The sequence below is a fragment of the Phyllosticta citribraziliensis genome (assembly GCF_038025025.1).
Source record: "Phyllosticta citribraziliensis strain CPC 17464 chromosome Unknown J3D65scaffold_10, whole genome shotgun sequence".
In the NCBI taxonomy this organism is placed as follows: domain Eukaryota; kingdom Fungi; phylum Ascomycota; class Dothideomycetes; order Botryosphaeriales; family Phyllostictaceae; genus Phyllosticta; species Phyllosticta citribraziliensis.
Genome location: NW_027117347.1, coordinates 97,575 through 124,508, shown reverse-complemented (window position 1 = coordinate 124,508; position 26,934 = coordinate 97,575). Strand labels below are relative to the sequence as shown.

General features: G+C 56.7%; 9 protein-coding genes across 9 annotated transcripts; 7 read left to right on the top strand and 2 right to left on the bottom strand.

The window, feature by feature from the left end:
- Positions 1 to 94: 94 nt before the first annotated feature.
- On the top strand, positions 95 to 1,369 carry J3D65DRAFT_684076 (putative mitochondrial protein Fmp26; the record flags this gene model as incomplete). The annotated part of the gene is made up of 5 exons (XM_066803779.1): positions 95 to 260; positions 304 to 665; positions 717 to 835; positions 886 to 1,093; positions 1,136 to 1,369. 5 exons carry the CDS (start codon positions 95 to 97, stop codon positions 1,367 to 1,369), a joined length of 1,089 nt encoding a protein of 362 aa, XP_066652198.1.
- On the bottom strand, positions 1,118 to 2,801 carry J3D65DRAFT_52166 (uncharacterized protein). Its single transcript, XM_066796638.1, has one exon. The coding sequence runs from the start codon at positions 2,699 to 2,701 to the stop codon at positions 1,448 to 1,450; it is 1,254 nt and encodes a 417-aa protein (XP_066652197.1). The 5' UTR covers positions 2,702 to 2,801; the 3' UTR covers positions 1,118 to 1,447.
- A 579-nt stretch (positions 2,802 to 3,380) lies between these two features.
- Positions 3,381 to 5,854, bottom strand: J3D65DRAFT_647247 (urea active transporter; the record flags this gene model as incomplete). Its single annotated transcript, XM_066802333.1, has 11 exons — positions 3,381 to 3,587; positions 3,631 to 4,115; positions 4,159 to 4,477; positions 4,528 to 4,698; positions 4,741 to 4,791; positions 4,836 to 5,022; positions 5,064 to 5,147; positions 5,191 to 5,290; positions 5,332 to 5,518; positions 5,565 to 5,686; positions 5,728 to 5,854. 11 exons carry the CDS (start codon positions 5,852 to 5,854, stop codon positions 3,381 to 3,383), a joined length of 2,040 nt encoding a protein of 679 aa, XP_066652196.1.
- A 1,211-nt stretch (positions 5,855 to 7,065) lies between these two features.
- J3D65DRAFT_605391 (uncharacterized protein) lies at positions 7,066 to 8,454 on the top strand (the record flags this gene model as incomplete). Its single annotated transcript, XM_066798352.1, has 1 exon — positions 7,066 to 8,454. The coding sequence occupies one exon, from the start codon at positions 7,066 to 7,068 to the stop codon at positions 8,452 to 8,454; it is 1,389 nt and encodes a 462-aa protein (XP_066652195.1).
- Positions 8,455 to 9,407: 953 nt separating this feature from the next.
- Positions 9,408 to 13,257, top strand: J3D65DRAFT_557668 (uncharacterized protein; the record flags this gene model as incomplete). The annotated part of the gene is made up of 8 exons (XM_066797324.1): positions 9,408 to 9,657; positions 9,702 to 9,839; positions 9,888 to 10,004; positions 10,046 to 10,458; positions 10,502 to 10,634; positions 10,676 to 11,296; positions 11,340 to 12,634; positions 12,676 to 13,257. The coding sequence occupies 8 exons, from the start codon at positions 9,408 to 9,410 to the stop codon at positions 13,255 to 13,257; spliced, it is 3,549 nt and encodes a 1,182-aa protein (XP_066652194.1).
- A 121-nt stretch (positions 13,258 to 13,378) lies between these two features.
- On the top strand, positions 13,379 to 14,642 carry J3D65DRAFT_52214 (uncharacterized protein). The gene is made up of 2 exons (XM_066796639.1): positions 13,379 to 13,499; positions 13,551 to 14,642. Exon 2 carries the CDS (start codon positions 13,551 to 13,553, stop codon positions 14,211 to 14,213), a length of 663 nt encoding a protein of 220 aa, XP_066652193.1. The 5' UTR covers positions 13,379 to 13,499; the 3' UTR covers positions 14,214 to 14,642.
- A 1,135-nt stretch (positions 14,643 to 15,777) lies between these two features.
- On the top strand, positions 15,778 to 18,524 carry J3D65DRAFT_53242 (peptide transporter). Its single transcript, XM_066796681.1, has 3 exons — positions 15,778 to 16,293; positions 16,340 to 17,738; positions 17,780 to 18,524. The coding sequence occupies exons 1-3, from the start codon at positions 16,045 to 16,047 to the stop codon at positions 18,394 to 18,396; spliced, it is 2,265 nt and encodes a 754-aa protein (XP_066652192.1). The 5' UTR covers positions 15,778 to 16,044; the 3' UTR covers positions 18,397 to 18,524.
- Positions 18,525 to 21,744: 3,220 nt separating this feature from the next.
- J3D65DRAFT_53157 (uncharacterized protein) lies at positions 21,745 to 22,842 on the top strand. The gene is made up of 2 exons (XM_066796674.1): positions 21,745 to 21,897; positions 21,953 to 22,842. Coding segments are annotated over exons 1-2 (699 nt in total). The 5' UTR covers positions 21,745 to 21,896; the 3' UTR covers positions 22,651 to 22,842.
- Positions 22,843 to 25,296: 2,454 nt separating this feature from the next.
- Positions 25,297 to 26,934, top strand: J3D65DRAFT_52084 (uncharacterized protein). The gene is made up of 3 exons (XM_066796636.1): positions 25,297 to 26,092; positions 26,145 to 26,261; positions 26,327 to 26,934. The coding sequence occupies exons 1-3, from the start codon at positions 25,693 to 25,695 to the stop codon at positions 26,488 to 26,490; spliced, it is 681 nt and encodes a 226-aa protein (XP_066652190.1). The 5' UTR covers positions 25,297 to 25,692; the 3' UTR covers positions 26,491 to 26,934.

Sequence of the window (26,934 nt, the reverse complement as noted above, 5' to 3'; positions counted from 1 at the left end):
CGTCGGGCTTGGCGTCGGGCCGGTGTTTCTCTCCGTCAGCCGCCGCGGCATCATTTCGACATCGTCCAGCTTTCGAGCTCGCCTCATCTGCATCATGCGCCCGCTCCGCCAAAGCTCAGCTCTGAGCTCAAGGTCTCTCTGCCGCTCATGCTGGGCGCGCACTTCTCCTCTCGTACAGCGCCAAATCCACATTAGCGCGACCCCGTCGACGACCTCGCCCAACCTTGACCAAGATGTTTCGCCTGCAGAGTCAACATTGGGTATGTCTTCCTTCTCCCCTCAATTGCTATACTGAACAATCAGATGCTCGGTTCGAAGTCCTCGGCGCCCCGTACTCGCTCCTCTCCGTCTCTCTCTCCGCCTCTCAAAACCTCTACACCCGCCGTGGAACCCTCGTCGCCGTCAATGGCAAGGCCGAAAACACCGTTTCCACTCTGTCGCTGCTGGAACCCGTCAGCCGTGCCCCCCTAGGCATACCGTGTCTCTACCAGAAAATATCCTCGGCCTCTCCCATAACCGCTCTGATTGCCGCAAAGAGTCCAGTCTCGAGTTTTGCCGTTGTTCACCTCGATGGAAGGCTAGACTGGTTGGTCGCTCAGCGGAACGGCTTGTTGGCATGGACCGGCCACTCTTTGGGCGTGAAGCCTAGGTTAAACACAAACTTGGTAGGTCCCAATTCGCGAGAGCAGGCTGGAGAGCATGGCTGACTGGTGAAGAGCTTGGCGCATTGGGGTAGCTCCCTCGTTACTGGCAGGGGTCTACTTGCATTGGTTGGCAAGGGTCAAATTTACCAAGTCCAGCTCAAGGCTGGCGAGGAATACATTGTGCATCCAAGGTAGTCGGCAGTCCGAGCAGGCCCTTGTCAAGCAGTGCTGACTCGTACAGTAATGTTCTGGCGTACACCATGAACAAGACCCCGCCAACTCCATACCGCTTCAAGTCGACATCCTTCCGCTTTCAAATCCCTGGAATCAAGGCCTTCCCGGACACTAGGTTTTTCAATGAAATGCGAAAGAGTGAAGTGTGGAAGACCATGGCCCGGGTGTTTTTCACTCTGAGGACGTGGACTCGGAAGACCATTTGGGGCGACAGGGTATGTTTCTTGCTGTGAAAAAGTCTGGAGCTGACTTGATAGCTCTTCCTCCAATTCCGTGGACCCTCCACCATCCTCATCCAGTCTCGGGGATCCCGCCTCAGCGACAGTCTGACTACGCGGGACATTAACGAGATTGCCGACAGTCCTGCGGGGAGCGTTCAGGCCACCCTGGACCAGGAGAAAGCAGAATCGGCCAAGCCGGAGAAGCCTGAGAAGGTCACGTTTGCCGAAGTGGGCAAAGACGGAAAAGTCACATTCACGGACAAGAAGTGAGACGGGTCCCTGTACAAATATCAGATCACTCGACGCCTCATTGGAGTGAACTAGAATACTAAACTACCAGAATAAAGTCTATGGCCTCGCAATATCTCTTCCGCCCAGCCATACAAAGAGCCAACTGATGGAAATGAAGATTCTCCTCCGCCAGCTCCTTGTCCACGCCAAACTTCCAGACCTCCACGCCAACCACGCGCTTGCACCCGTCCAGTCCTGGCGTCCACCAATGATGCCATCGTGACGGCCCAAGTAGGCCAAAAGGGCTCTCTGCTTGTACTCGAACGGTTGCGTGGATTCCGAGTTTAATGCGTTGGCGAGGTACTCTCCCTTTTGAAGGGCGACCTCGGCCAAGGTGGGCAGAGACTCGCCTTCAATGTCGGCCGCGTCTCCCAAGCCGTAGACGTCTTCCATCGGACTGCCATCAGGACGCAGGACTCGGAGGTGCTTGTCGGTGAGGATGCGAGGCAGGCCGCCGTCTGGTTTTTTGACCGGCAACTTTTGGACGAGGGAGCTGGCCTTGTTTCCGGTGGCCCAGATCAGCAACCCAAACGGTAGGCGGCCGTCCTCCTTGGTGAAGATGGCGTCGGCTTCGACTTTTTGAATGTGAGATGACGTCTTGAGTTGGACGTGTTTGCCTTTGAGCGACTGCGTGGCGTACTCGCTCAGCCGCGAGTCGAACGTCGACAGAATTGAGGGCGCCACGTCGTGGATGGTGATGGTCAGCTTGCCGTCCAGGTGCGGGTAGAGGAAGCGCATCTCCTCGGCCCACAGGTCGTACAGCTCGGCCGCGGCTTCAATCCCAATGGCGCCGCCGCCCACGATGCGAATGTTGAGAATGTCGCGCTGCTCGGCGTCGGTGGTGGTGGGGAGCGACGCCTTGTCCAGCATCTCCAGGACCCGCTGCTGAATCAACCGCGCGTCGTTGGTCGTCCGCAGAAACAACGCATGCTCCTTTGCGCCGGGCGTTCCAAAGTCCTGAATGTCGCAGCCTGGCGCAATGCACACCTTGTCGTAGCGGACATCAAAGGTGCTGGGGTCTTCGTCGCCGATGCGCGTCGACGTCTTGCAGCGGATGACGCGCTTCTCAAAGTCGATGTCGTCGGCCACGGCCTTGAAGTACTTGACGTCGGAACGCGTCTTGCGTTTGACGGGTTCCTCGGCCAGCCGGAAGTTGAATAGCCCGCACGCGGCGCTGGCCAGCAGCGGCGTGTATTGGATTGTCCGGATGGGCGAGATGACGGTCACGTCGTACTTGGCCAGCGACGCCTTTTGCGAGAGTGTGAAGCCGGCCCAGCCGGACCCGATGATCGCGAGCGACTTTTTCGACATGATGCCTTGGTGATGTCCTGGTGTGGTGTTGCGCTTGGCGTGCTTGGCTTGATCTATATACTGACGCACCGGTCGTCAATCTGGTTTGCGTCATTCTAAGCTCATTGGCAGGAGATGAGGCCGGAAGATGGTCGGGGTCCGGGAAAGCGGCACTCTTCCTCTCTGGTCGAACTCCAGACGTCATCGCGTGTCACCGGGATCAGTGCAGATCAACTTTGTCTAGATCTGAAGTCGATTTGATTGGTCGATTGCCGCGTGCCTGTTCGGGCCGGGCTGCTTGATCAATCTGGCTCGGGTGCGCTGTCTGACATTGTATCTGGATAGCAGATGTTTGGCGGATACAGCTACTCCGTACGCATCCATCATTGCCGTCTTTACTGCCCTCAAACCTCCGATTCTCCACACCAGACGGGCCATGCCGACTTCGTGGCACTGACTCCAGAGCAAGTTGCGGGAAGGGAGCACCAGGCGGGCTGCCGGGCAGTGGATGCTGATGCATCATCTAATCAGATCCAACCAGGGCGTTGGACGTCCGGCTGTGGACATGCACGACATGGAAATGGGACCGCCTCAGAATTGCCACGGCACGCGACTGAATTGTTGTAGTAGTGCTCGAGAAGAGAACGGTGCGACGAACGACCCCAACGCCTCGGATCCAAAGCAGACATCCAACGCGCGTCTATCTCTCGTCTACTTCCTTGGTCTCGGCCGACGTCTCGACCACGTTGACAGACTCGGTGCTGCTCTCCCGCCGCGGTGGCGACCCACGCATGCCCTTCCACACGGCTATGATCTGGGCACGGCCATCGATCAGGGGGTAGAAGCCGACGACGAACAGCGTGCCCCACAGCCAAATGATTGCCACGACGAGCCAGGCAATGTAAAACTAGACCGAGTCAGAACAAGCGCGCCCACGGGATCTCACTCACCGATTTGGAGAAAATGTAGTGCGCCGCGTACATGGGCAGCGGCCACAGCACCCAATGCCCCAGAAACGTCGCGATGCTCCAGTACGCGGCGATGCGGCCCCAGCGCTTCAGGTTCGTCTGAGCGTGCACGTCGGCCGTCTCCAGCTCCTCCGTCAGCGCGTCGCGCGTCGCCGTCGCGTCCACCTCGAACGCCAGCCGCTCCTTGCGGAAGTCGGCCCAGTCGTAATTTTGCGGGTTGAACGCCGTGATGATGAGCGAGTACGGGATCGGCGAGAAGGTGGAGGTTACCGTCCCCCAGACGCACGGCACGATGCCGCCGGTTGATTTGATCGTTACTTCGCCGAAGAGCGCGTGCGCGGTTCCAAGCCAGACGGCGAGGCCGGTGAAGAAGCCGAGGACGGGGGCGACGATGGCGGCCATGCGGCTCTGGCGCTTCCAGAGGATTGTGAAGGTGGTGGGGAAGATTCCGGGACAGGTGATGACGCCTGTGAGGTCAGCGCGTACCCAATGAATTAGAAGAGGACTGACCCAGCATGTACAGCGTCCATCCCAAGTCGACGCCGACGTAGTGCAGCATGGTGCTAAAGGCGGCGGCAAAGATGGCAAAGAAGACGACGCCGTAGTGGCTCCAGCGGATCACGTCGCCGTCCGTTGCCTGAGGATTCACCCACGTGCGGTACATGTCGAAGCTGATGATGGAGCTGACGGCAATGACCTGCGCCGACAGCGTGGACGTCACGGCCATGAAGGTGATGAGCAGGACGCACGCGGCGCCGCCTTTGCCGGCGACAATCATAAAGGCGTAGGGCAGCACCAGCCCGTTGCTCACTTCGGTTGCCGTCATTCGCTGTGTCGTTAGTCGTTACTGACGCGGACACTTGCGCGGACGAGACTTACCCGCGGGTATGTGGGAAATATCGAGTCCGGTTCCAGTCCCAGCACGATCGAGCTGGCAAGCGTCCCGCCCGCCCAGGGGATGGCAAAGTAGGCCAATCCGCCAATGACGTAGCCTGGGACGACTGACGACGGCGAGGCGGCAAACGCCTTGATGAAGAAGCTCGTGTCCATCTACCTTGTCAGCTGATCCGGGGATATCGCTGGTTGACGTACAATGACGAGTCCAAAGTTTGCGCAGATGTGGAGGATGCCAAAGAGGATGCCCTATCCCAATCAGCTGGCGTCCATTGTCTTCAAAGTCGGATTACCCCTTTCGATGCCATGGTCAGGTACGATCCGTCGTGGTTGTCGGCGACTGGATGACGAGCGCCAGCCGCTTTTACGAGGTCGTACAGATGGCCGACGGAGTCGATTTCATCAATCGTAAAGGTTTTGGCTGTGAGGAAGCACAGGATGATGACTATGGTAAACGTGTGGAAGTAGTCGGTCAAAAATCTGTCCCGTTAGCAACGCAAGGCTTGGATCCTGTAACTTACGTGGCTTTGATGCCGCCGACAAAGGTGTACAAGGCGACGCCGACTGGGAGGAGAAATGTCGCTGCGATGATGTGCATCCCGGTCCTATTCGGGTAAGCTTGCGGATGGAATGGGTCAGTTGACTGACATGGAAGTGATGACGGCAGATGCTCCGAGCAGCATGTTTGCGCACGCAAAGAGGTTGTTGAGCAGACACAGAATCATGTAAATGACGTGTGCAAGTTTTCCTATTCGCGTCAGCCAGGCCACAGCAAAGCGTCCAACTCACCGTAGCGGATCCGAACAATCTCAAGCAACGTGTGCGCCTCGGGAATCTTCCTCTTGCACGAAATTCCCAGCAGAGCAAAGAAGACAATCATTGGACTGCATCCGGCGGCAAACCAGAATGGTCCAGCGACTCCATAATCGTACCCGACGAAGGACGAGCCCAGCATTGCCGTGCTCCAAAGCCATGACTTGAGGTTGTGAGCAAGCGGTATTCGACGCTTTGGTGACACGTACCGAGACGACCGCAGACGAGGTGAGGCCTCTTGTGACGCTGCGATTCGCCGTCATGAACACTTCCGTCTTTTGGTTGTCCTCGCCGACCGTCTTCTTGAGCAATCTCGTCACGAAGACCATGCCTGCCACCGTCAGCGAGGAAGCGATGCGCAGACAATCTTACAAAACGCAATGATGAGTCCGATCACCAACACCACAATGTATCCCACGGCTTGCGACAGAGGCGGCGATAAGGCTTCCGAGCTGGATGCTGCAGAGCCAGCGGCCCTGGCAGCCAGTTTTGCAGTCATGATGAGTTGAGTTCAATCAGTGAAGTCCAACGACCAGATACACGGCAACCGCACTATAAACCGCTACCAAATCATCGCGTCAACAGCGGCCCAAACAACATTACTCGAGTCGACGGGTCTTCGCGGACGCGACACCAAGAATTGAGTACATTCAGCCGACCGATTGAGCCATCGTCTTGAATAAAAGTCGCAGCGCGTGCGTGTGGATGCTGGCGGGCGGGATGTGCAGGCATGGCATGATTGCAGGCGACGATGATGTGCTTGCTGCCGCCGCCTATAGGGCGAGGATGGCGTCTTCGGCTCCCGCGATGGCGCACACTGAATTTGGTTTTATACTTTGTACCGAACGTCGAGTCGCTTTGCATCTCGCAGTCGTGTTGAACCATGCCAACGATATAGTTACTTGGTTGGTGCTTGAATGGTGCCTGTTGGATAGCGAGGCTCAATGCGACGCGACAGACCAGACGTTGCGGTTGAGAGTGGCTGGGATCTTTGCGAACTTTGGTTTGACTGATTCGTTTCCATGCGAACCCAACCACAGCGGTACCTGGATTCTGGGTTTCATGGATTGGAGCGATGAGTAAGGACGGTTGAAGATATCGCAACCTTTAAGATCGATTGCGTCGGGCTTGATCGACCTTGTCGGTCCTTTGAGAAAGAAACCCGGAGACCAAGCGGAGAGATGGTAAACTTGGAGGCATTTGACTTTGTGGTCCGGCACTTGGATGGACCCTTATTCAAATGGAAGAAGTAGTAATCGCATCGCGTCTGATGGTCAAGAACTGGAGAGGCCGAGCTTGTTGGCAGCCTTATTCTATCTTTACGGCTCAGATGTCTGCCTGATCGCCAAGTAGTGAGCAGCAAGCATGTCAAGCTTTAGGTCTGGTCGACTGAGGAGCCAGTCTCTCACTCTCGGGTGGTTTTGGGCAGAGATCGATCTTCAACGTGGTGCTATATGCCTGTATGTGTCAAAGACTTCAACTTCATCGCTCGCGTAGCTCAAGAAGCTCTTCCATCGTAAAAGCCAGGGGTTGCTCTGTTTCAGGTCAAAGGATTCTGACGGCAATGATCTGCTTACGGGTAGTCTCGTGCGGTGTGGTCGTGCTCTTGATTAAGGGGTGTTGCCATGGACTCGTCGACCACGACAACTGCTTCTGCGTGCGGTGGAATGGGCTCATGCACCGCTGGAACCAATACATGTCAAGAGAAAGATGGACAGCAAGATGGCACGAGGAGCGTTCACAAGGCGTGGTCATCCGGGTCCGGGTCAATCGCGGAGATCGTATCGGCTTATCTTATCTTTAGGTGATGGACGTGCGTCGAAGGTCAACACCTCCGCCTCATCCTCGCCTCTCACCAGCAAAGGTTGCGGCCTTCCTGCCTGTCTTACAGTCTGTCACTCTCTTTACTGGTCTTCTGACCACCCACACTCCTTTGGTCCTTTGCACGTTCAATTCATGTATTCTCGTCTCTCCTGGGCTCTGCTCTCTCTGAGCATCCCCTATCTCTCCCTGGCCGACGTCGCCATCGCGCAGGATGAGCGCAGCCAGACCCTGAAGCTCGACACCCCTGGGTACTCGTCTGGGCTCGCAGGCGAGAGTGCATTCGTTCTGAACTTCACCATGAGCCGCGACAACCGCACTCTCCTCTTCAACGATCGACCGATATTTCCCTTTCCTTGCCCCGACTCTCCAACCACCTTTGACGCTTGCTCGGTACCCACAAACTTTTCAATCGGTGACCTCAAAGACGTCGAGGCAGGGAGCTGCGTCGGAGCTGCGGGAGGCTCCCGGCATGAGCTCGACTTTGCCCGCGTCGTCTCCCCCGAGGACGAGGAAAACGCCGCAAAGTGGACCACGGCGCCAAAGATTCTCGTCGATATTCTGGGTGCCAGTCCGCGTGGATCAAATGAGACGACGCTTCTCGGCAGCGCGACCCAAAAGATCGTCCAAGTCTCCCTCGATCACGCAACCACCCTCCCCACGACGTTCAAAATCTCCGACGTCCAACTCCTTGACCGACCCGCCGACTACTCCCTCCAAACCCCCGAGCAGCTCCCCATCTGCACGTCACGTAGCTGGCGCTGCGCCGAAACCGAACACTATCCGTACTACCGTTTCTTCTGGCGTCAAAACTTTGATCAGCATGGGCGCATCGGCAGCATGCGACACAATGTCATGAAAAACTTTGGAGAGCTGGGCTTGCACATCTGGGAGCGCGCTGGCATCTACATGGCCGTCAGTGGAGGCGTCCTCGCCGTGGCCGCTGTCATGAGCTCGATTGCCCTTCTTTACAGGAGAGGTCGCGCCATTCAGCAGGGCTACAGACAATTTTTCGACACTCGGTGGATGGAGGATTGGATGCATGCGGAGGAGGGACAAGGTCTTTTGTTCCAGACTGAGAAAGACGGTCGTGACTCTCTGAGCTCTTCTGGGGAGGCCGTTTACGACACCATGAAGTCGCTGCCAAACATGACGATGAAGTCACTGCCGACCATGAAGCCCTTGCCGCCTGCTCCTAGGATTAGTGGTGAGGGATCCGACCTCTCTTACGAGGAAGAGCAGTTTGGCCAGTTTCACAGTCACGCTGAGGATGCTTAGCTGTCTTGAAATGCGACCCGTCAAGGCCACAAGGCATCCAGGCGCAGTCTTCTATTGCCGCAGCCAGACCGGGAATCATTTCGACGCCGACTGGCTGGACTGTTGTACATATTGGACGGAGGACCTGCATCTTCCATATACCCCTTAATCTAGCGTTCGACACGTGGTCAATTTCTTCTCGTCATTTTGCGATTCCCGGTCATCATTCATGGTTGACTGGTTCCACTGTACTTTCTAATTTCAGTCACTGTATTTCAATCATCGGCGTCCTTGCGGAGTGCCGCATTCAAAGCGAGTCTTTCTCATCCGTCCGACCTGTCACTTCGCCCCCATATCAGATTGCCGCCCCCGACGTCGATCGTCCAATCCCGCGGAGCAACTCACGGCCCCTTGGTTGAACTGATCCTTCAGGACCGTATCGACAAGCCACGCGCCGAGTCTTGATTGACGAGTCGCCAATGTTGCCTCGCTTCAGCACTCTTCGGAAGGAACCGTCGACGAGAAGCTGGGGTCGGCACATGTTGCCTAAAGAGTGAGTATCCGACCTGAATGGAGATGGGAAGCGTAGAAATGTCCGTCGCGTCGATTATTGGCTCGGTCTGGTCAGCGATAAGCTGAGTTTTGCGTCCGTGGTCAGAACTCGAGTCTGAATCTGAGGCCACAGGCCGTCACGCGTACAGGCTAATAGTCTATTTCTTGGGGTCCGAAAAGACTAGCAAATGCGATGCGCTGTTTGCATCCGGCCATTGCCCGAACCACCCACCGGGCCAGTCATTGGTGAGGTTTGAGGACGATACAGGTGTACAGGCGGAGGAATGCCCCAGTCTGGCTCTGCGTGCGAGTCGGCGTCGTCTTGCATATGTAGGGCGCCCTGTGTGAACCCGTCAGCACTACCGCTTTTTCATTTGGTCCCTTATTAACCTGTTGACCTACTGAGAAGTAAACGATCAAGCATGGCGACCTTTACCGAAGCAGATCTGCTGTGGTCCGATGAGAAACTTGCATCGGAAAAGACTCCTCTCAAACATGCCGATGAGATTCGGCATGCAAGATTTCCCCGTCTCAGCAGGCCGGTGCCGACAATGAGGCCAGAGTACGACGTGGTCGTAGTGGGATCTGGGTACGGAGGTGGAGTAGCGGCAAGCGTGATGTCAAGAGCAGGGAAACAGGTCGCGGTCTTGGAGCTGGGCAAGGAAAAGTGGCGTATGTCCAACTACCAACGCGTTGGTCCATACTGACGATGGCAGCTGGGGAGTATCCAAGTGCAATGGCAGATGTAATGCCCGAGTTGCACGTGTCGGGGGACACGGCCAAGGAGGTTGGGACGCGGACGGGATTGTACCATCTCGTTGTCGGGGAGGGTCAGAACGCGTTTGTGGGACATGGTACCGTTCATCTGCCCGCCTGAACGTTCCAGTTGTTGACGACGGCAGGGCTGGGAGGCACGTCACTACTCAACGCCAACGTCTTTCTCGAAGCCGACAGCCGGACTCTGGCGATGGGCGAATGGCCTCCTGAGATTCGAAACGATCCAGCAGCTCTTGAGCAATGTACGTGACCGACACTTGACAGTCTCCTCTAACGTAGGCAGATTACAAACGCGCCGCCGACATGCTGCAGCCCACGCCCTACCCTGAGGACTACCCCTCGTTGCACAAACTGAACGTGCTGGAAAAACAGGCCAAAGCACTGGGTCAGGAGAAAAACTTCTACCGCGTTCCACAAACGACCTTCTTCCACGACGGCCTCAACGCGGCTGGCGTCGAGATGAAGGCGTCGACGGGCTCGGGCCAGGACTGCTCCGGCGTCAACGACGGCTCCAAGAACTCGGTTCTCATGAACTACATCCCGGACGCGTGGAACTGGGGCGCGGAGATGTTTTGCGAGTGCGAAGTGCGACATGTTCGGCGCGATGAGAGGGGATACATCGTCTTCTTTGCCTGGCATGGGGAGAGAGGCAAGTTTCGCGACGAGTTTTATAGCGAGCTCATGTGGGTTCGCGCAGTACGTGTTCATTTCCGTGTCCATGCGTTGCTGACTGGAGTAGAAAGAGTTGTGTTTCCTCGCTGCTGGTTCGCTGGGGACGACGGAGATTCTGCTCCGCTCAAAGGCGCGCGGAATGACCATGTCCAAGATGGTTGGCCAGAAGATGTCTGGAAACGGCGACATTTTGAGTTTTGGTGGGTAAATTCTTTCCTGCCTGGCGTTGCTGACGTTGCAGGATACAACACCGACGAGGTGGTCAATGGTGTGGGTCGGGAGCATCCAGGAGACAGCCCGCCGGGCCCTACCATTACCGGCATCATAGACAATCGCGGACCGGAGACGCCGAATGTCCTCGATGGATACGTGATTGAAGAAGGCTGCATTCCTGAGGCTCTCGCCCCCGTCTTGCGCGCGATGCTGACGGCTCCAGGAGCAACCAGTCTCCGCCAACTCTTTTCGCAGACGCAGACAAAGTTTCTGGGGCCGTACTCGGAAGGCGGCTCGCTCAATCGCACGCAGACGTATTTGATCATGTCGCACGACAGCAACGAGGCAATCTTGACTCTGGAGAACGACAAGCCGCGTCTGCAGTTTATTGGTGTTGGGAGAACGCAGCGGGTCAAGAAGCTGAATGACGTCTTGGAAAAGGCGACATTGGCCGTTGGCGGCAGACTGGTCAAGTCGCCAATGTACAGTCAGTTCACCGTCCATCCATTGGGCGGCGCCGGGATGAGCAGGGACGGCACCGGGAGAGGAGGCGTCACAAACCACTTGGGCCAGGTCTACTCGGGAGAAGGCTGTGAGGTTTATGAAGGGTTGGTTTGCCTGGATGGATCGATTGTTCCGGTGGCATTGGGTAAGCCCATATCAAGTGCCCGGTGAAGCGCGCTGACCATCAGGTGTGAACCCCTTTGCCACAATCACTGCTTTGGCCGAGCGGTCCGTCCGTCTCCTGGCTCAGGGTCGGTGGACCATTGATGAGACGAGAAATGGTCGCCTTGACCTCTTTGGCGAGCCGAAACGGTCGACACCCGCCGTCCCCGGGTCTGAGGTGCGTTTTGGGGAGATTCCCGGATCTGTGCGTTTTGCGGAGATCTTGCAAGGACATTTGCATCTCGGCGACGACATTGAAGACGCCGTGGTTGCTGAGAATGTGGCAAGAGGCTGTTCCAGTGCGGCAAGGCTCTATCTCAGCGTGGAAGTCCCAATGCAGGATTGTGACTCTGACTTTGGCGCATCGGCTACGGGTACTTTTTCATGTGCTCTTTCTGGAGATCCCTTGTTGGTTCGAGGACGGGTGCACTTTTTCTCGGTCGACCAGACGACTTCGGACGCGAAGAATCTGGATTACGAATTGACACTGTTCAGCACGAGCGGGGAAGAGTTTCACTTGAAAGGCTGCAAACGGCTCGACTCCAACATGTCGTGGTCCATTTCGAATACTTGGAAGGCGACCACGACCCTTTACACGACGCTGACCCGCACGGATGGCTCCTTGGTTGGAAGAGGTGTTTTACGTGTTTCCTGGGGGAATTTCAAGTCTGAGTTGAGGAGCTTGGGGTCTAATCAGAAAGGTCTGCGCGGACTGGTTCCCATTGCTGGCTTTTTGGGGTATTTTGCCAGGAGTACTGCCGACTACTTTCTTGGTCCACTGAGATCTTTGGAATACGCTCGGAAAATGTCCACGGATGGGTACTTGCCCAAGACGCCACCCGTGGAGACTGTCTTGACTGCGAAGGATGGCGTGCAGACGACGCTGAGGGTGTGGGAACCTCGAGAGAAGGGTGGGAGGCCGCTGCTGTTTGTCGTGGGAGCGGCGACCACTCACGAAGTCTTTGCTACTCCGACGATCAACGTCAACACGGTCGAGTACTTTGTCGGCAGAGGCTACACCGTGTACGTACTGCTCCCACGGTTTGGGGCGGTGCCTAGCGCAGAGCAGGGGTATACGCCGTATGAAGCCCGGCTTGATGTCCTTGCGGCGGCCGAGTTTGTCCGCAGTCGTGAGGACCGCAAGATGTACGTCCTGTGCCACTGCGTTGGATCGATTGCGACGGCGTCTGCTCTTTTGGATGGAACGCTCCCGGCGAGCTGGCTGCAGGGCTTGACGGCAAGTCAGGTGTTTTTGGCGCAGTGGGTCGGCGCCGTCAACGCGCGGGCTGCCCGTATGCCGAGCCTGACGAATCTCTACACGGTGAGTCGACCATTGTTGGAGGAGTATCGCTGACGGTGCAGACACTGACCGGCGACCCGTTCTACGATATCAACTCTCCGCCCTCCTCGCCCCTGATCCAGCAAGCAATCGACCAAGCCCTGCGCTTCTACCCCGTCGGCTCCTCCGCCGAGCTCTGCAACAGCGCCGCTTGCCACCGCCTCGACTTTGTCTTCAGCCGCCTCTGGGTCCACGCCAACCTGACGCGCTCGACACACTCGCAGGTCGGCAACCTCTTCGGCGGCATCCACATGCGGCTGCTGTCGTTCCTGATGGCCGGGGCGCGCGCCGCCATTGAAGCCGAGGAGTCGGAGAAGGATCCCAACGTCGTGCTGGACGGCTGCGGCGAGAATCTGGTCACGGATGGCGTCGAGCGGCTGCGCGGCTTGCCCATCCAGCTCATCAGCGGCGGCGAAAACGTCGTGTATACTCCTGAAGCGACGAGTCTGGCGTACGACTTGCTGAGAGACCGGTTCGGGCCCGATTTGTATCGGCGGAGGGTCGTGCCCAAGTACGGCCATTTGGATTGTTGGATTGGGCGGAATGCGCATGAGGATGTGTATCCGTTGGTTGAGGAGCATGTGAGGTGGTGCGATGGCTTCTAATCGACAGTGTTGAGACGGTGAGACCAGGGCGGCACGGAGCAGTCGTCATTGCGCGGGAGATGCAGAGCCGTGGGTTGGAAGTGAGTGGAGCGGCGTGTTGAGTGGACTGGCTTGAATATTGGCGCCGGCGCGGGCGGTACTTCACGCCCAAACCCATGCGATGAATTCTTACACCCTCTTCCTCCACCCTCATCTTCGCGCATCCACCAACATCCGCTACGTTCTCATCTCCATCGTCAAAGGCAAGTCGACTGGCAAAAGTGGCCAGGTGAGGCAATACTAACAAACGACAGATGGCATCTGAGCCGGGTGACCCACCTGGAGATTCACCCAGCGCCAGTGAGATTCTCGCCCAGCACGACATCATGTTCGAAAAAATCGATACTGTCCTCGAGCATGTCGTACAGGCTTACGCGGATTACAAACAACTCTTCAAAGAGCAAATCGAAACATTTCGTACCTCGGAAATGGTGCCGTCAACGAGGACGGACATTACTGAGCCAACCAAATGGAGCATCTGCGAATATAGCGACAGGATGGGAAATACCATCAGAGAGTGGCAGAAGCTAGCAGCCGCCGTCCAGTATTTCATCTACGACATGGAGCTCGCCAGAACGAACCTGCTCTTGATGGCCATAGACTTTGACAACACGACCGACTCCTACATCGAGAAGGAAGCCAGCATCATGGATGAGGCGGCCAAGTCGCAAGCTCAGTCTCTCGAGCATACAAAGGAGTTCAAGAAGCTCAAGGAAGCCGCCTCAGACTTTGAGAAAGAAGCCGGTGAGATCATTTCCAAGTTTGGTGAATCCCGCAAGGACATTCTCCGAAAGATCAACGCAATGGGTGCTCATGCCGCCGTCATGCGGGAGCTCGCCAACCAGGCTAAGGAAGCTTCACCAGGAATGGAGTGGATGACCTTGGAAGACCTCGGAGCAAGCAGAGATAGTCTTTGAGCACGAACACCGGATTTCCTTCCAAATCGACCAAAGACGACAAAAGCTCAGGGAAAGAAGACAAGCCTTGCCGACGGCCTACAAATCGATGGTCGTCAATCTCGAAGGTGCGCGCCTATGATCGACTTGGCCAGCATGCATACATTGTCTGCCTGCTTCAACGAGGGTCTGCTACAAGCTCCTCTGGGAGCAAACACGCCTTTGTGGTAGCCACAGCATAGATTCTGGAAATTATACACTTCCACAACATGGCAGCCTTTGTTGCTTGTGTGGCAACGTACATTGTCGGAGCATCCACTGCTGCATTTTTTTCTCTTGTCGGTGTTCTTGTCGGTGTTCTTGTCGGTGTTCTTGTCGGTGTTCTTGTCGGTGTTCTTGTACGGTGTTGCGTTGTCTGAGTCTTTTTCCGGGATGTTCATGAACATTGAAGACCAGTCACAGTCTTGCGGCCTTGTTCCAGATGGCTGACGCTTCATTGGACTGACTACCTAGCTGCTTATTCTCCCTCAGTCTGGACCGCAGCGTTCTTGATCTCTCTCGCCTTGCTGCTCGTGTCGCTGCTCTCGGGGTTGTCCTGTTTGGCTGGCGAGCTTGTGACCGGCCGGCGCCATCCGCGCTGTTGGAGGTCGCCTCGTTGGCCTTTGCCTCTCCATGTAAGCGCGTATTGTGCACTTGTCGACAGCACAGAATTCAAACACTCTCCGAGGGTTCTCGGCGGCATCCTACCGAGATTAATCACTCGAGTCTCGCGCATGCCGGAGCATCCCTTGGTACGCAGATGGTTTGGCTGACCAGGTGAATAGGTGCTTGGTTTGGTAGGTAAGTTGAGCTGCATGGAAAGGTCCGCTTCAAAACGCCAGAGGTCGCCCGGAGAGAAGCCTACCGCGGGAGGGTGAGTGCAACTGAGGAGCTGGAGGCGGAAGATGATGAAGCAAGGCTGACATTTGTCTTGTGTTTGACCACTTGAGATTCCGCTCGGCTTCAAAAGGTGTGCATTGATCCACTTCGCAGTCAAGCTCCGGGCCCCTTCCTCTGTGGAGCTGTTCGACAGTCCTCCAACCAGATCTCCCGAATGATGATCAAGCTTCTCTTTCAGACTTGGTTCCCTTGGCGCGGGTGGAGGCTTGGCCCAGGAGTTTCCTTCTGGTGGACATCTTTTTACAGCAATTTCTTCCCGTCCTCATGTCAAGCCAACCCTTTAGACGTGCGCGACATGGCGACATGCTTCAAAGTCTGTCGTAGCGTCGGTCGTCGTGGTGTTGAAGGTCTCCGCGGCAAAAGTCCCAGCAAAGTTTAGCGCAAGCCCCGCACGCACGTCCTTCGGTCTCGCGTCTCCCACTCTCGTCGCCACACCTCCTTGATCCTGGACGCTGATGTTTGCTGATGTTTTGATGTTTGCTGATGTTCACTGGATGTTCACTGGATATTCACGCTGTAGACTGTTGCAACCATGAGCTGCAGGTCAATCACGCCGCAGTCCAGGCCACCAACCCCAGAACAACTCCGGCCACACGTCTACCCATTGGAGAAGTCCCCGAGCCCGATAACAAGCTTGTTCGTGCCGCAACACACCATCGCTCGGGCCAATCTCGTCAAGGACAAGTCTACCTACAGCGTTACTTCCGACGGCGCAATCGTGAGGTGGCGTGGAGTTGTTCCATTCAGTCCTAGACGAGTCAAGGGTATAAAGTTGTCGTCCACTTTTCTCTTCGGCTATGAAGGCGTGCGATTGCGAATTTTTATTGTTATCTTGCATCTTGCACGTGTGCATCTTTACATATGGATATGAAGATCCTTGCCACCCATCAAGTTGAGCAGCTCGTTCCTCACCATGGCGGTTGAAGAGATCATCGCCAGTCAAGACCAGGAGGTCAAGACGGCTGACGCTAACGTGTCCCCGATTGACAGCGAAAAGAGGGAGGATGATGACAGCGACAATTCCATCATCATCACTGGTGCCGACGCTGCCAGGCGACTACTGCCTCTGCGGGATGATTTCGACCCGGCCGTAACCTTTCGCAGCATGTTTCTGGCCACGATCCTCTGCTGTTTCCAGGCTGTCATGTATCAAATCTACAGGGTATGCTGTGTTGAAGAATGCATGGATGTCTCACTGACGGATGTAGTTCAAACCGACCAGCGCCGACATTTCCGGCACGTTCATCGTTCTCATCGCCTACTTCCTCGGCAAGGCGTGGGCGTCGTTTCTTCCCCGCGGTGACCATTTCGAGGCGCGATGGAGGGCTCAAGGTGGTCAGGGAAAGCCTCTTTGGCTGCGGGCTCTCATCTCGTTCAATCCCGGACCTTGGGGTCTCAAGGAACACGCCATTTGCGCCATTACTGCTACGGCCGCCTCTGAAGCCGCTGCCAGTTCTGAGGTTTTTGCCGCACAAATGCTGTTTTACGACCTGCCGGTTGGTGCTGTCGCCGTCATCCTCGCCACCATCTCGATTGGTCTCTTTGGATACGGACTGGCTGGCCTGATTCGCCCGATTGCCGTCTGGCACGTCGAGGCCGTCTTTTGGGGTTCACTGCCGACGGTCAAGACGCTGCAGGGATTGCACTGGGACAATCTCAAGGACTCGAAGCCGCTCCGCTACTTTTGGTACGCCTTTGGAAGCATGTTTGCCTACGAATGGCTCCCGGCATACGTCTGGCCGTGGTTGAATTCGGTTTCCATTCCTTGTCTGGCCTCGATGAAGGCCACTGGTTCGACTGGGGAGACTTTGACCCAAGTCTTTGGCGGTGCCTCCAACAATGAAGGTCTCGGCTTGTTCAGTTTGTCTTTTGACTGGCAGTACATAACCTCTCATGCAACCGCATTGCCGCTGAAGTTGCAAGTCCACCGGGCTCTGGGGTATCTCATCTGCTTCTGTGCCATGGCCGGCATCTATTGGGGAAATGTCTGGGGGTCTCGAGATCTCCCCTTCATGTCCACCAGTCTTCGAACGGACAATGGATCGGCCTACCCCACCACTCAAGTGTTTGTTGGAGGTATCCTCGACAAGGACGCTCTCGCCGAGCACGGCCTGCCCAGGTTGGCTGGAACGTTTGCATATTCCATGATGATGGCCAATGCTGCGATCGGCGCCCTGATTGCCCACTGCATCCTCTTTTGGGGCGGAGACATTGTCAGGCAATACAAGAGAGCGAGGAAAGGCACCTACGACGATCCCCACCACGAACACATGGCCAAGCACTACAAGGAAGTCAATTGGACGTGGTATGTTGGGGTCCTCCTGATCAGCTTCATCCTCGGCCTGGTCGTCGTCCTCAAAGAAAACATTACCCTCTCCGCCGGCGGCTTCATCGTGTCGCTGGCGCTGGGAATCTTCATTGCTCCTTTCAGTACGATTCTCTACTCGCGCTTCGGCACCGGCATCGCCACCAACAACTTGTCCAAGATGATGGCCGGTCTCATCCTTCCCGGCCGCCCCGTCGGCAACATGTACTTTGCCGCCTGGTCGCACAATGTCATTTCCAGCTGCGTCGACCTCTGCAACGACCTGAAGTTGGGAGAATACCGTAAGTTTTCGTCCCGTCTTGAAATCCCTGCTGACCAGCAGTCAAAATTCCCCCTCGCGTCATGTTCCTGACGCAGATTTACGGCACGATCCTGGGCGGCTTCATCAACTACGCCGTCATGGATTCAATCGTCACCGGGAATAAGGAGCTGCTCGCCAAAGGCAACGGCGATTCTTCCTGGAGCGGCGCCACCATTCAGTCGTACAACACCAACGCCGCCTCGTGGGCCCTCGCCGACTACCTCTACAAGGTGGGCGCCCGCTATGCCGCCGTCTCCATCGGCCTGGGCATCGGCGCCGGCTTGGTCGTCCTCCACCGGCTGGTCGTCCACTTCATCCCCGGCCGCATGCTCCGCGAACTCAACGTGCCGCACCTGATTAATTTTTCCGGCTACATCCCGTACAACGCCAGCCAGACGTGCGTGCTGCTGAGCCAGGTCACGGCCGGCTTCACCGTGCAGTACTACCTGCGCAACTACAAGCCGCGCATCTTCCGCGACTACTCGTACTTGGTGACCGGGGCGTGGGACGGCGCCGCCCTGTTTGTTTTGTTTTTGTTGTCGTTTGCCGTGTTGGGTGCGGGGGGGTCTTCGAGGCCCATGCCGAGCTGGTGGGGGAATAATTTGGAGGGCAATTATGATTTGTGTCCGGATTCTTGAGTCCGGTGCAGCGATGGTTGTCGCGAGGTCGCGCAGCGACGCGAGGGGCCTTGTATCGCGAGGGTCAGAATTGGATTGTATTGTACTCGACGCGTGGTTGTCCTTTTTCTCACATTGCCGGCGTGGCAAATCGGTCCGTTGGATCTCGAACACTGGCCAGGGTCGTCGCTCGAGCATTCCCTGTAGAAGTCAGAATCATTTCTGGGAATTGAGGGATTGAACCACAACACCCAATCCACGCTCTAGCAGCGCAAAATGGGTGAAGGCGAGGGCCTGGTCAGGATGACGGGGATTCGTGGTCGCGGTCGTAGTCGTGGCTCATTACGAATGCCGAAGCAGGCGTCGGGCTTCGTTACTCGTCATGGATACTCGGATGGTCTCCTGCGAAAAGTCTTCCGGTGGTGCGTCGTGCAGCCCCAAAGCCACCTCTTTCTCGTCTTCGAGGAAGTGGACACGATTGGACTTGTACCGCGCGTTGTTGAGAAGGAAACTGGTGTTGAACGGTGTGGGTTGAGTGGAATTGGTTGCCGTGCGCGGTCAATGGCCGACGGACCGACCCTCCCGGGCCGTCTCGGCCGAATGGCGTTTCAACTCGCCTTGCTACTCCGCCCACCAGAGGTCAGTACGCCATTCCGATCCTCTCAAACTTCCGTCGTGCTGACCTTTCGTGATGTAGAGCTATGAATCGCCTCCTCCAAGAACAAACCCCGCCCTTTACGTGACCTGCCAGCTACGTCTCCGACGATCGAAGCATACGAAACGAGCCCTACAATGAAACTTCTTTGAAGATGGTGGATTGGGCTGGTCTGAGGGCTCGTCTTGGCCTGTCAGGGTTGCGTCCTGAGAAGAGCACGACGGATCTCTCGAGCGAGTGGCCATGCACATACTGGACTTGCCGTCTGGAAAAAGAGATGACGTATCCCTGTCGAACGAGTGGTCTCGATTCACATACTGGATTCTGGGATGCTGGCTGTTTGGGGTTGTCGCCGAGCCGCAGAGAAAGAGGTCTACGCTGTTTCCGATGGGTTGAGCCGTGGTCTTGGTAGACATCTGGACGGGTGGGCTGGTGCCGGCGCACTCGGGTGTGGACGAGAGCATTGCTCAGCTCGTGTGGCCGAATCACCATCATTTGACCTCTTGCATGGCACAGAAGCAATGGTGGGCCAGGCACGGACAATTTGGAAGATGCAGTACCCTGGTGTATGGGCCGAAATCCACCTCCAGACGCCAGCGCTGTCTCTGGCAGGAAACAATCACTCTTTCCCAAGCTTGGTCAACTCGCCGCGCGTCTCAAACGCATTCCACCGAGGTCTGACCCGAATCTTAATCTTGAGAAAGAATCCCGCCGTCCTACCGCTACGACCCTCAACACCTCGACTAATGCACAGCCAAGGTCTGTCCTACCTCCACGGCTACCCTCACCTCGACATGCCTTGGCATGACAAGCGCCCGCTTCTGGAGAGAATGTCCCCCGCCTCTTCGGTATTTGGCAATTCTGACATGTAGCTTTCGTTGTCGTCCTGCAGCCTTTCAAAACCGCGCCCTTACGATCGACCCGGCCGGCCTCCACCTGCCGCCATCCAGACGTCTGTCATCGTCATGGCTGGCAGTCCAGTGCAGCCACCTAGAGGTCATGACCCGTCTTTCTTCCCATCGCGCAACGTCGGTTGCACGGCGATATCGTCTGGAGCTCTACATTCAGCCGCAGTTGCTCGAAGACTTTTCAGCGCATCGTGGTCGACGATTGCGTGATCGCTCCTCGTACACCCGACTTGTCGTGGGCACACAATTCTGCTCGGCCACGACGCGGACCCGTTTTTTCCGTGGAGGGTGGCCAAGATTCAATATGGAAGCCCGTCTACAAGCCACTGAAGACTTGCCACGGAGATTGCGGTGGAAACGCATGCATCCTGTGCGTCCGCATGGTCGTGGTTGTACTTGTACTCTTTCGGAGGGCTGAGTACATCAAGGACTGTCCCTTGAGTTTGGTCCGTGTTGGTACGTGGATCCTGAGCTTATCCCTGCAAACTTCCTCTTCCAGTTAGTCCTCGGTTCGTAACTCGGATGTTGGACCGCCCTACTGAGGACGCAGCACCATCTGAGCTGCGTGCATGCAAAGCTCCACTACCCGACCACAGCACCGTAGCCTCGCTGGCAATGCAGGCTTCATTTGACGCTGTCAATGTATTTCACCCTGACTCGAATCGGATATTGAAGACCCACGCAAAGAGCAAGCCCCTGGAAGTCTCGTTCAACGAATGCTCGTGTTGCTGGATGCGTCGTCTTGACTCGTCACTGCATATCCAAACCTCGGCGACGCGCTGGTCAACAGGCAGACCATCTCTTGCTCGATGCTTGCCACTTCTTCCCTCGTTACAGTGCTTGGCTATCCTGGGAGAGACGCCTGTTCGTCCCCTTGACCGAACGGACCGAAGCTTGGACTTGACTTGGCCGTGTCTGGATATTTTGTCAAGATTCGTCCATTTGTTGATGTCTGGCCCACGCGTGGAGTGCGGAAAGCTCCCAACATCACGCCCAAGTCGACTACCAGTGGAAGACGCCTGACCTTAATCCGGGCCGTTCAGCCACACACTCGCCCTCGACTCTGGAAATCGAGCTTCCATCACGTCCGGACCCAAATCCTGCCGGAGCGCTTCCTACTGGCAGGCTTCCAGACCGACCGGCTCAACCTTGGGTTTCAGCATTGCCCTTGTCCAATCCTCCGCCGTGCTTGGCCACCGCTTCCGCAAGCTTCCTCAGTAAAGGATTCTTGTTGGCGCCCTCGGATCACTTCATTCGCCTCTTTGATGGCCTGGTTGTCCCCCTGCGCCCAACGCGCCTTCGTAGCCTTTGCCTCGTCGACTTCAGCGCGCAGGCGAATGCCCTCTTCTCGCGCCTTCAACTCCTCCTCCATCTTGTCGAGCACCTCCGTCCTGAATTTGGCAATGGCGTCCTTCTGGAGACTCTTGCGCTCCTCTCCTTGTACTACCGTGTGTTAGCTCATGTAGCTGGACCTGGATGAACATACCCATGAACGGCGTGTATAACTCGGCCATGCCAGCCCACCTGTCGTAGTCCATGCTGGTGTAGCCGGCAGCGCTGGCGTTGCTGCGGCCGGCAGGATGGTATGAAAAGCCGTATCCGCTGCTGGTGTAACCCATTCCCAGTCGGTTGATCAGCATCTCTGCCACCCATCCCTGCTGTGGCATCCAGCAAGAGAAGACGACATGCTGGGATATGTGACAGGCGGGAAAGTCTTTCTTGCAGATGGCGTCGACCAGGTTCATGATGAATTCGACTGCTCGTGTTTGGAGTGGAGGTCAGGCGATTCTTGAGTTGTTGGTTTAGCAGTACCGGCGAGGCCTGCCTGCACCTCAGCAGTCACCGGCGCAACCTTTTTCCTCGCCACTGTCTCCGTACGGCGGCCCGGCCCTCAACTCTCAACCTCGTGTTGTTCAGATCCATCACCGACAGCCTTCTACGACCCACCATCAAGAACAAGTAAGCCTTTCTTTATGCTACTATATGAACTTTAGCATGGACTAACGACTGCAAGTGGCTGATCAAAGCCCCGCGCAATCCCCGGTGGCCGACAACCAGTCCGACCCCGAGCAATTCCGGTTCTCGCGCTCCAACATCGCTCGCCTCTTTGGAGAGATAACCGACGCGTATGAGGATCTCAACAACTTGTCCAAAGCCCAATACAATGCCCGCACCGACAGCCAGCTTGCTTTCAACGCCTTGACGCCCGAAATCGAGGCGCACGTCTCAGAGGTCGAACGGCTCGGCGGCCAGATGGTCGATACCGTTGCAGAGCTCCTGGAAAAGGATTCGCGCTTCCAGGACACGGCACACATTGCCCACCAGCTCTTGCTCAACCGTGACAGCGCCTTGGCCGCCATAAGTCTCTGGAATGAAACCTTTGCTCGCCTTCTTGATGCAAAGAAGGAGGAGCTCGAGGTCTTTGAGAAGTTTGTCGTTGACATCAAGACCTACGCCGCCGATGACGAAGATGTCTCCGTTGGCGAGCCCAACCAGGCGCCCGACGACTCGCCAGCCGCCGAGTTGATGGCCGCGCGCGCTAAGAGCCTCCGTGACTACCGCATCACCATGACCAACCACTTGATCCAGCTTGCCATTGCCAATGAGCGCATCCAGGATGAGTGGCGCCGCGCCCTCAAGCTGCTTCCAGCGGCCAGGGCTGAGGAGGCCAAGGCCGCGTACGAGGAAGCCAAGGCGGGAGCATCAGGATGAGGAGGAGCTGTGAGGGGGCAGGATGAGCGAGTGAGGGGACGTTTTGTACGAGCAGGCAAGTCTGCCAGAGACAATCGAATCAACCTCAATCCTTTCAACAGACGTGATGCGTACTCCAGTATTCATCTCGACCATTTGTGTAGCCGTGCGTGTCGTCACGGCGGAGGTTGACCTTCCCGAGGAAGTGGGTGGGTGCTCCTTCCTCACGACACTCGCCACCTGCACAAGCGAAACCTTCAAATGAGGACCGCCCCGCACGAATTCCTTTCTTTTCCCTCTCGCATTTCACCACGACCTCTCGCCCGCCTCGCCGCGCCCTCCGCTCCGCCTTTTCACTGCCGCTGTCCCTGCTTCTGCATCGTCCGCAGTTTGCATCCATCGCGTACCACACCGTATCATGCCGTTGAGAGTACCTATGCTAACATGTGAATAGAATGCTAGATTACGCGGAGTTTCATGAAGAACAGCGCCTTGGGCAAGAGTTAGGTGATCGCGTGGTGCGAGATAGTCGAAAGAGATTAGCGAGTATGGAGAAGATTTTGTAAGTATGAAACCATCTACCCATCATTGTACTAACACATTACTAGTGAAAGGATGCGTATCCAAGCCGCCGCGGGCGCGCAACCCGGCAGCAGCAGCACCAAGGACGCAGCGGTCCAGACAGATGACAACAACAACACCATCACAACCAGGGACGCAGCCGTCCAGACAGAGGACACCACCACCACGCCCATCTCTGCACCTCGGGCCGGGTCGCCCTCCCCCGACCCACCATCATTCCCGGTGGTTGGAGACGGAGAGGGAGGAGAGAAGGAGGAGAAGAAGGCTGATGGCAATGATAACTAAGAATGGAAGAATCTGCTGAGTTATGGCTTACTGGAACACAATCGCGTTGTTGAAACCACTCGTCGGCTTGGATTGACGTCTGCTCGTACCGGCGGGCGCTCACGCATGTTGATGGGGCAAAGATCGAGGATGGAGATTGAAGGGGATTTCAGTGGAGGCACAACAGCGGGAGGCTGCATGATGACCGCGTACCAGAGGCTCTTCCGCCTTCTTCATCTCGCTACTTTCCACTCCAACCAAGCAGACGCGACGCGACGCACGCTGCCCTCTGTTTACCGCGCTCGCCGCCGCAAAGTCTCCTGTCGTTCTGGGCCCCTCCGTCATGCGCAGCGAATACTGCGCCAAGCGCCTCCACCAACACCTGTTTCGCCAGCCTTCCGGCAAGACGCGCTCGATTGTTCTTCTCTGAAAGCCTCAAGCAATTCCAATTCGCTAACTTTTCTCTAGCAGGTGTCCATCTGCCCCAACCGCAATCGGAACGACCCTCCGCAAGTCGATTCACCATTCCCGCATACCGCACCACTGTACCATGAGTCTGGGATATCAGAATCGGCGATTTGCTGCTCTAACAAAGGGCGTTTGCCAGGGTCTTGTGGCCCACGTCAATCCGCAGCACTGGATGTTTCCTCGACCAGTCGAAGCCAACTAGCCGCGTGTTCTTCGAAAGAAGCGTATACGCAGTTTTGAGCAAGCAGGTCGTCGTCCTGCCGCTCTTGCTTCTGCCCAGGCTCGTCGTCCACGTCTTTCGAAATGCCTTTGGGACCAGCCATTCCAGAATTCCGGACACGCTGCACGACCTATACACAGCCCGTAGCCGCTCCTGTCTCAGGTCCGGCGGCGAGCCCAATCGATCCCTGAGGACGGTGTCTGATCCCGCACCTCTCGCCGTTCCCCAACCTCGTTCTCCTCTGGCGAGATGAAGGACACATACGACGACGTACCACCCCGCCCAGTCCCAGCGGCTGGAAATCAGCCTGCGAGTCTACGCAATCCCCGTGAACAGAGTCTGATCCCGAGCACCTCTCGCTGTTCCCCAACCTCGTTCTCTTCCTTGGCGAGTTAGCGAGACCTACGACGACGTTGCCACCGCAACAAGCTCACGCAGTCCACCATGACTGGCGGCAAGTCTGGTCAATCCTCCAAGACAGCGGCCGACCCGGAACACCTGTCATTGTTCCGAGCCTCGTCCACCTGTTCGGCGAGATGAACGACGCGTATGATGACATTGCGTCCCTGACCAATGACCAAGTTGCGGCCCGAAGGATAGCATGCTCGCGTACGACGCGTTGTCGCCTGAGGTCACGGCGCACAACACCGAGGTCAACCAGCAGAACGCCGATGACCAGGAAAAGATCAAGGACTGGGACGAGATCCAGCTGGCCGAGAACGTGGAGGCGCTCCTGATGGAGATCCGCTTTCAGTCCACGAGCCCATTGCCCGACAGATTCACGGCAACCGTGAGCGCGCCAACGCCGCCATCGTTTTGGAAGGACGCCCGCGCCAGCCTCAAGACCATCGGCGACGAGAGCAGTCGGCGCTGAAGAAGTTTGCGATGGGCATCAAGGCCTACGTGACAAGGAGAACGCCTTCTCGGACAAGGTCAACGAGGTCCGAAATGACCTGGGAGGAGCTCGACCGGCTGATCACGGCGGGCGTCAAGAATTGGTCCTTCGCGGACATTCAGGAGGCGCAGGGTTCAGCCCTGGTCAAGCCAGCGTCAGACCTGATGGTTGAGCGTGCCAAGGGCCTTCGTGCCACCGCAACGCCGTCACGAAGCACTTGCCTGAGCTTGCTGACGCCAACGACCGGATCAAGGAGTGGGACCGTGCCCTCGAGCTGCTCCCAGTAGCCAGGGTCATGGTCGCGAAGGCGGCGTACCAAGGAGGAGGCCCGGCCCGCGTCTCCGTTGACATGTCGGCCTCCATGTCCTCGGGACCTCCGACGACCGATGAGCCGATTCGAGCGCGTTAGGTATCGTCTTTCTCGTTGACTACCCTTGAGGAGCATTCCTTCGCTGCTACGCCTGCGCTCAAGGAGCATTCATGTACCACTTTGCTGCGCGTAGGAAGTAGTCCTTCATTACCTCAGACAACCACTGTCGTCCTTCCCTCCTCGTCCTGCCCTCTTACGTCCATCATCCGGCCTGCTCATCATCTACGCCTCGCCATCCCAACTTCACCACCAAGCAAGTTCGAGATGGCACCATGGCCAAACTCCACCAAGGCAGAGAAGCTTAGCCACCTTGAGCTCATCAATGCCAAGGCAGGCGACCAAGACATCGCCCAGATCATCCACCGGGCCATTGCGCCACGGAACAAGAGGGGAACTCCAATGGAGATATGGGACTTGAGTGTCGAGTGCCTTGGAGCGATTCGAAAGCTCATGATCTTGGACGGTGACGTTCAGCGCCACCGCGCCGCTCTCTTGGCTCGCGTCCGGGCACCTGGTCGAGCCACGTACCACAGGTCTGGCGCCCAGTTTCTCACAAAGAAGGACTTGGACGACCAAGTCGGCGCCCTGTGCGCTGCAGAGGGGTGGACGATGAAGCAGTTGGTGGCAAAGAGCCGGTCAGAAGGACAATGTCGCAGCAAGCAGAGTGAGTCATGCCAGAGCGCCTTCACTTATGAACGAGTAGCTGACACTTGCAGGGTGCAAGCGCAAGGCAGACGAACCTGTCGACGAGCCGCTGCCCAAGCATGCTCGTACGGCGGCCCTGGAGCCAGCCCATGAGGAGGAGGAAGACAATTTTTTCGCCGACATCCTCAGTACGTGCCACTCCCACTCCCACTCCCCAGTCCCTACGCGGATGGCTTGGCTAACCTTGACGTAGAAGTCTGCGTTCGGTTCCCAGGAACCATGATCTTGTCCAAGGTCCCTGCCCGTGCCCCTCGCACGGCGCCACCACACCCCGCATTCCTTGCCCTGTTCACCGGCGAAGGCGGTTGGAGATCCTGTCCCAACCTGGACTTCGAGCCAGCCCACCGCGCCCCATAATTACCGACCTTCACGACCTTATCTCCACTCTCTCCGACCCTTTCTTCGACACCTTTGGTTCTTGTCTTTTTTTTTCTCTTTTCCTTTTCCCCTTTTTTTTTACGCTCGTGCAACATTTACCACCATCCACGCCTGCTTTACAAATCGCGACCATTCCCAACATCACTACCATAGCACCATCCCTTGGCAGAAAAGCATTGGTGGCCTTCTTTCCTTCTTGGTTTACGACCTTCTTCACTATTTGCGTCTTCCCTTTTCTTCTTTTTCTTTATTTAGTGCGAACCACCCGTTCTTCACTTGCGAGTTCTACAAATTAAGACCACAGCTCTCCCTCCACCCTACACGCACGACACTGACGAATCTTCGAACCCTGAAGTTCCCTTGACGCTGCCACAAGTAGAGTCTCGGCCCAAGCAGCAGTGTCCTGACATGATTCAGGACAAT

Bases quoted from the DNA above. Each gene is read 5' to 3' on its own strand.
- J3D65DRAFT_52166 (XM_066796638.1), bottom strand. From the start codon at position 2,701: ATGTCGAAAAAGTCGCTCGCGATCATCGGGTCCGGCTGGGCCGGCTTC.
- J3D65DRAFT_52214 (XM_066796639.1), top strand. From the start codon at position 13,551: ATGGCATCTGAGCCGGGTGACCCACCTGGAGATTCACCCAGCGCCAGT.
- J3D65DRAFT_53242 (XM_066796681.1), top strand. From the start codon at position 16,045: ATGGCGGTTGAAGAGATCATCGCCAGTCAAGACCAGGAGGTCAAGACG. The intron at 16,294-16,339 runs GTATGCTGTGTT...TGACGGATGTAG, and splicing joins TCATGTATCAAATCTACAGG to TTCAAACCGACCAGCGCCGA. The intron at 17,739-17,779 runs GTAAGTTTTCGT...GCTGACCAGCAG, and splicing joins CCTGAAGTTGGGAGAATACC to TCAAAATTCCCCCTCGCGTC.
- J3D65DRAFT_52084 (XM_066796636.1), top strand. From the start codon at position 25,693: ATGGCACCATGGCCAAACTCCACCAAGGCAGAGAAGCTTAGCCACCTT. The intron at 26,093-26,144 runs GTGAGTCATGCC...TGACACTTGCAG, and splicing joins ACAATGTCGCAGCAAGCAGA to GGTGCAAGCGCAAGGCAGAC. The intron at 26,262-26,326 runs GTACGTGCCACT...ACCTTGACGTAG, and splicing joins TTTTTTCGCCGACATCCTCA to AAGTCTGCGTTCGGTTCCCA.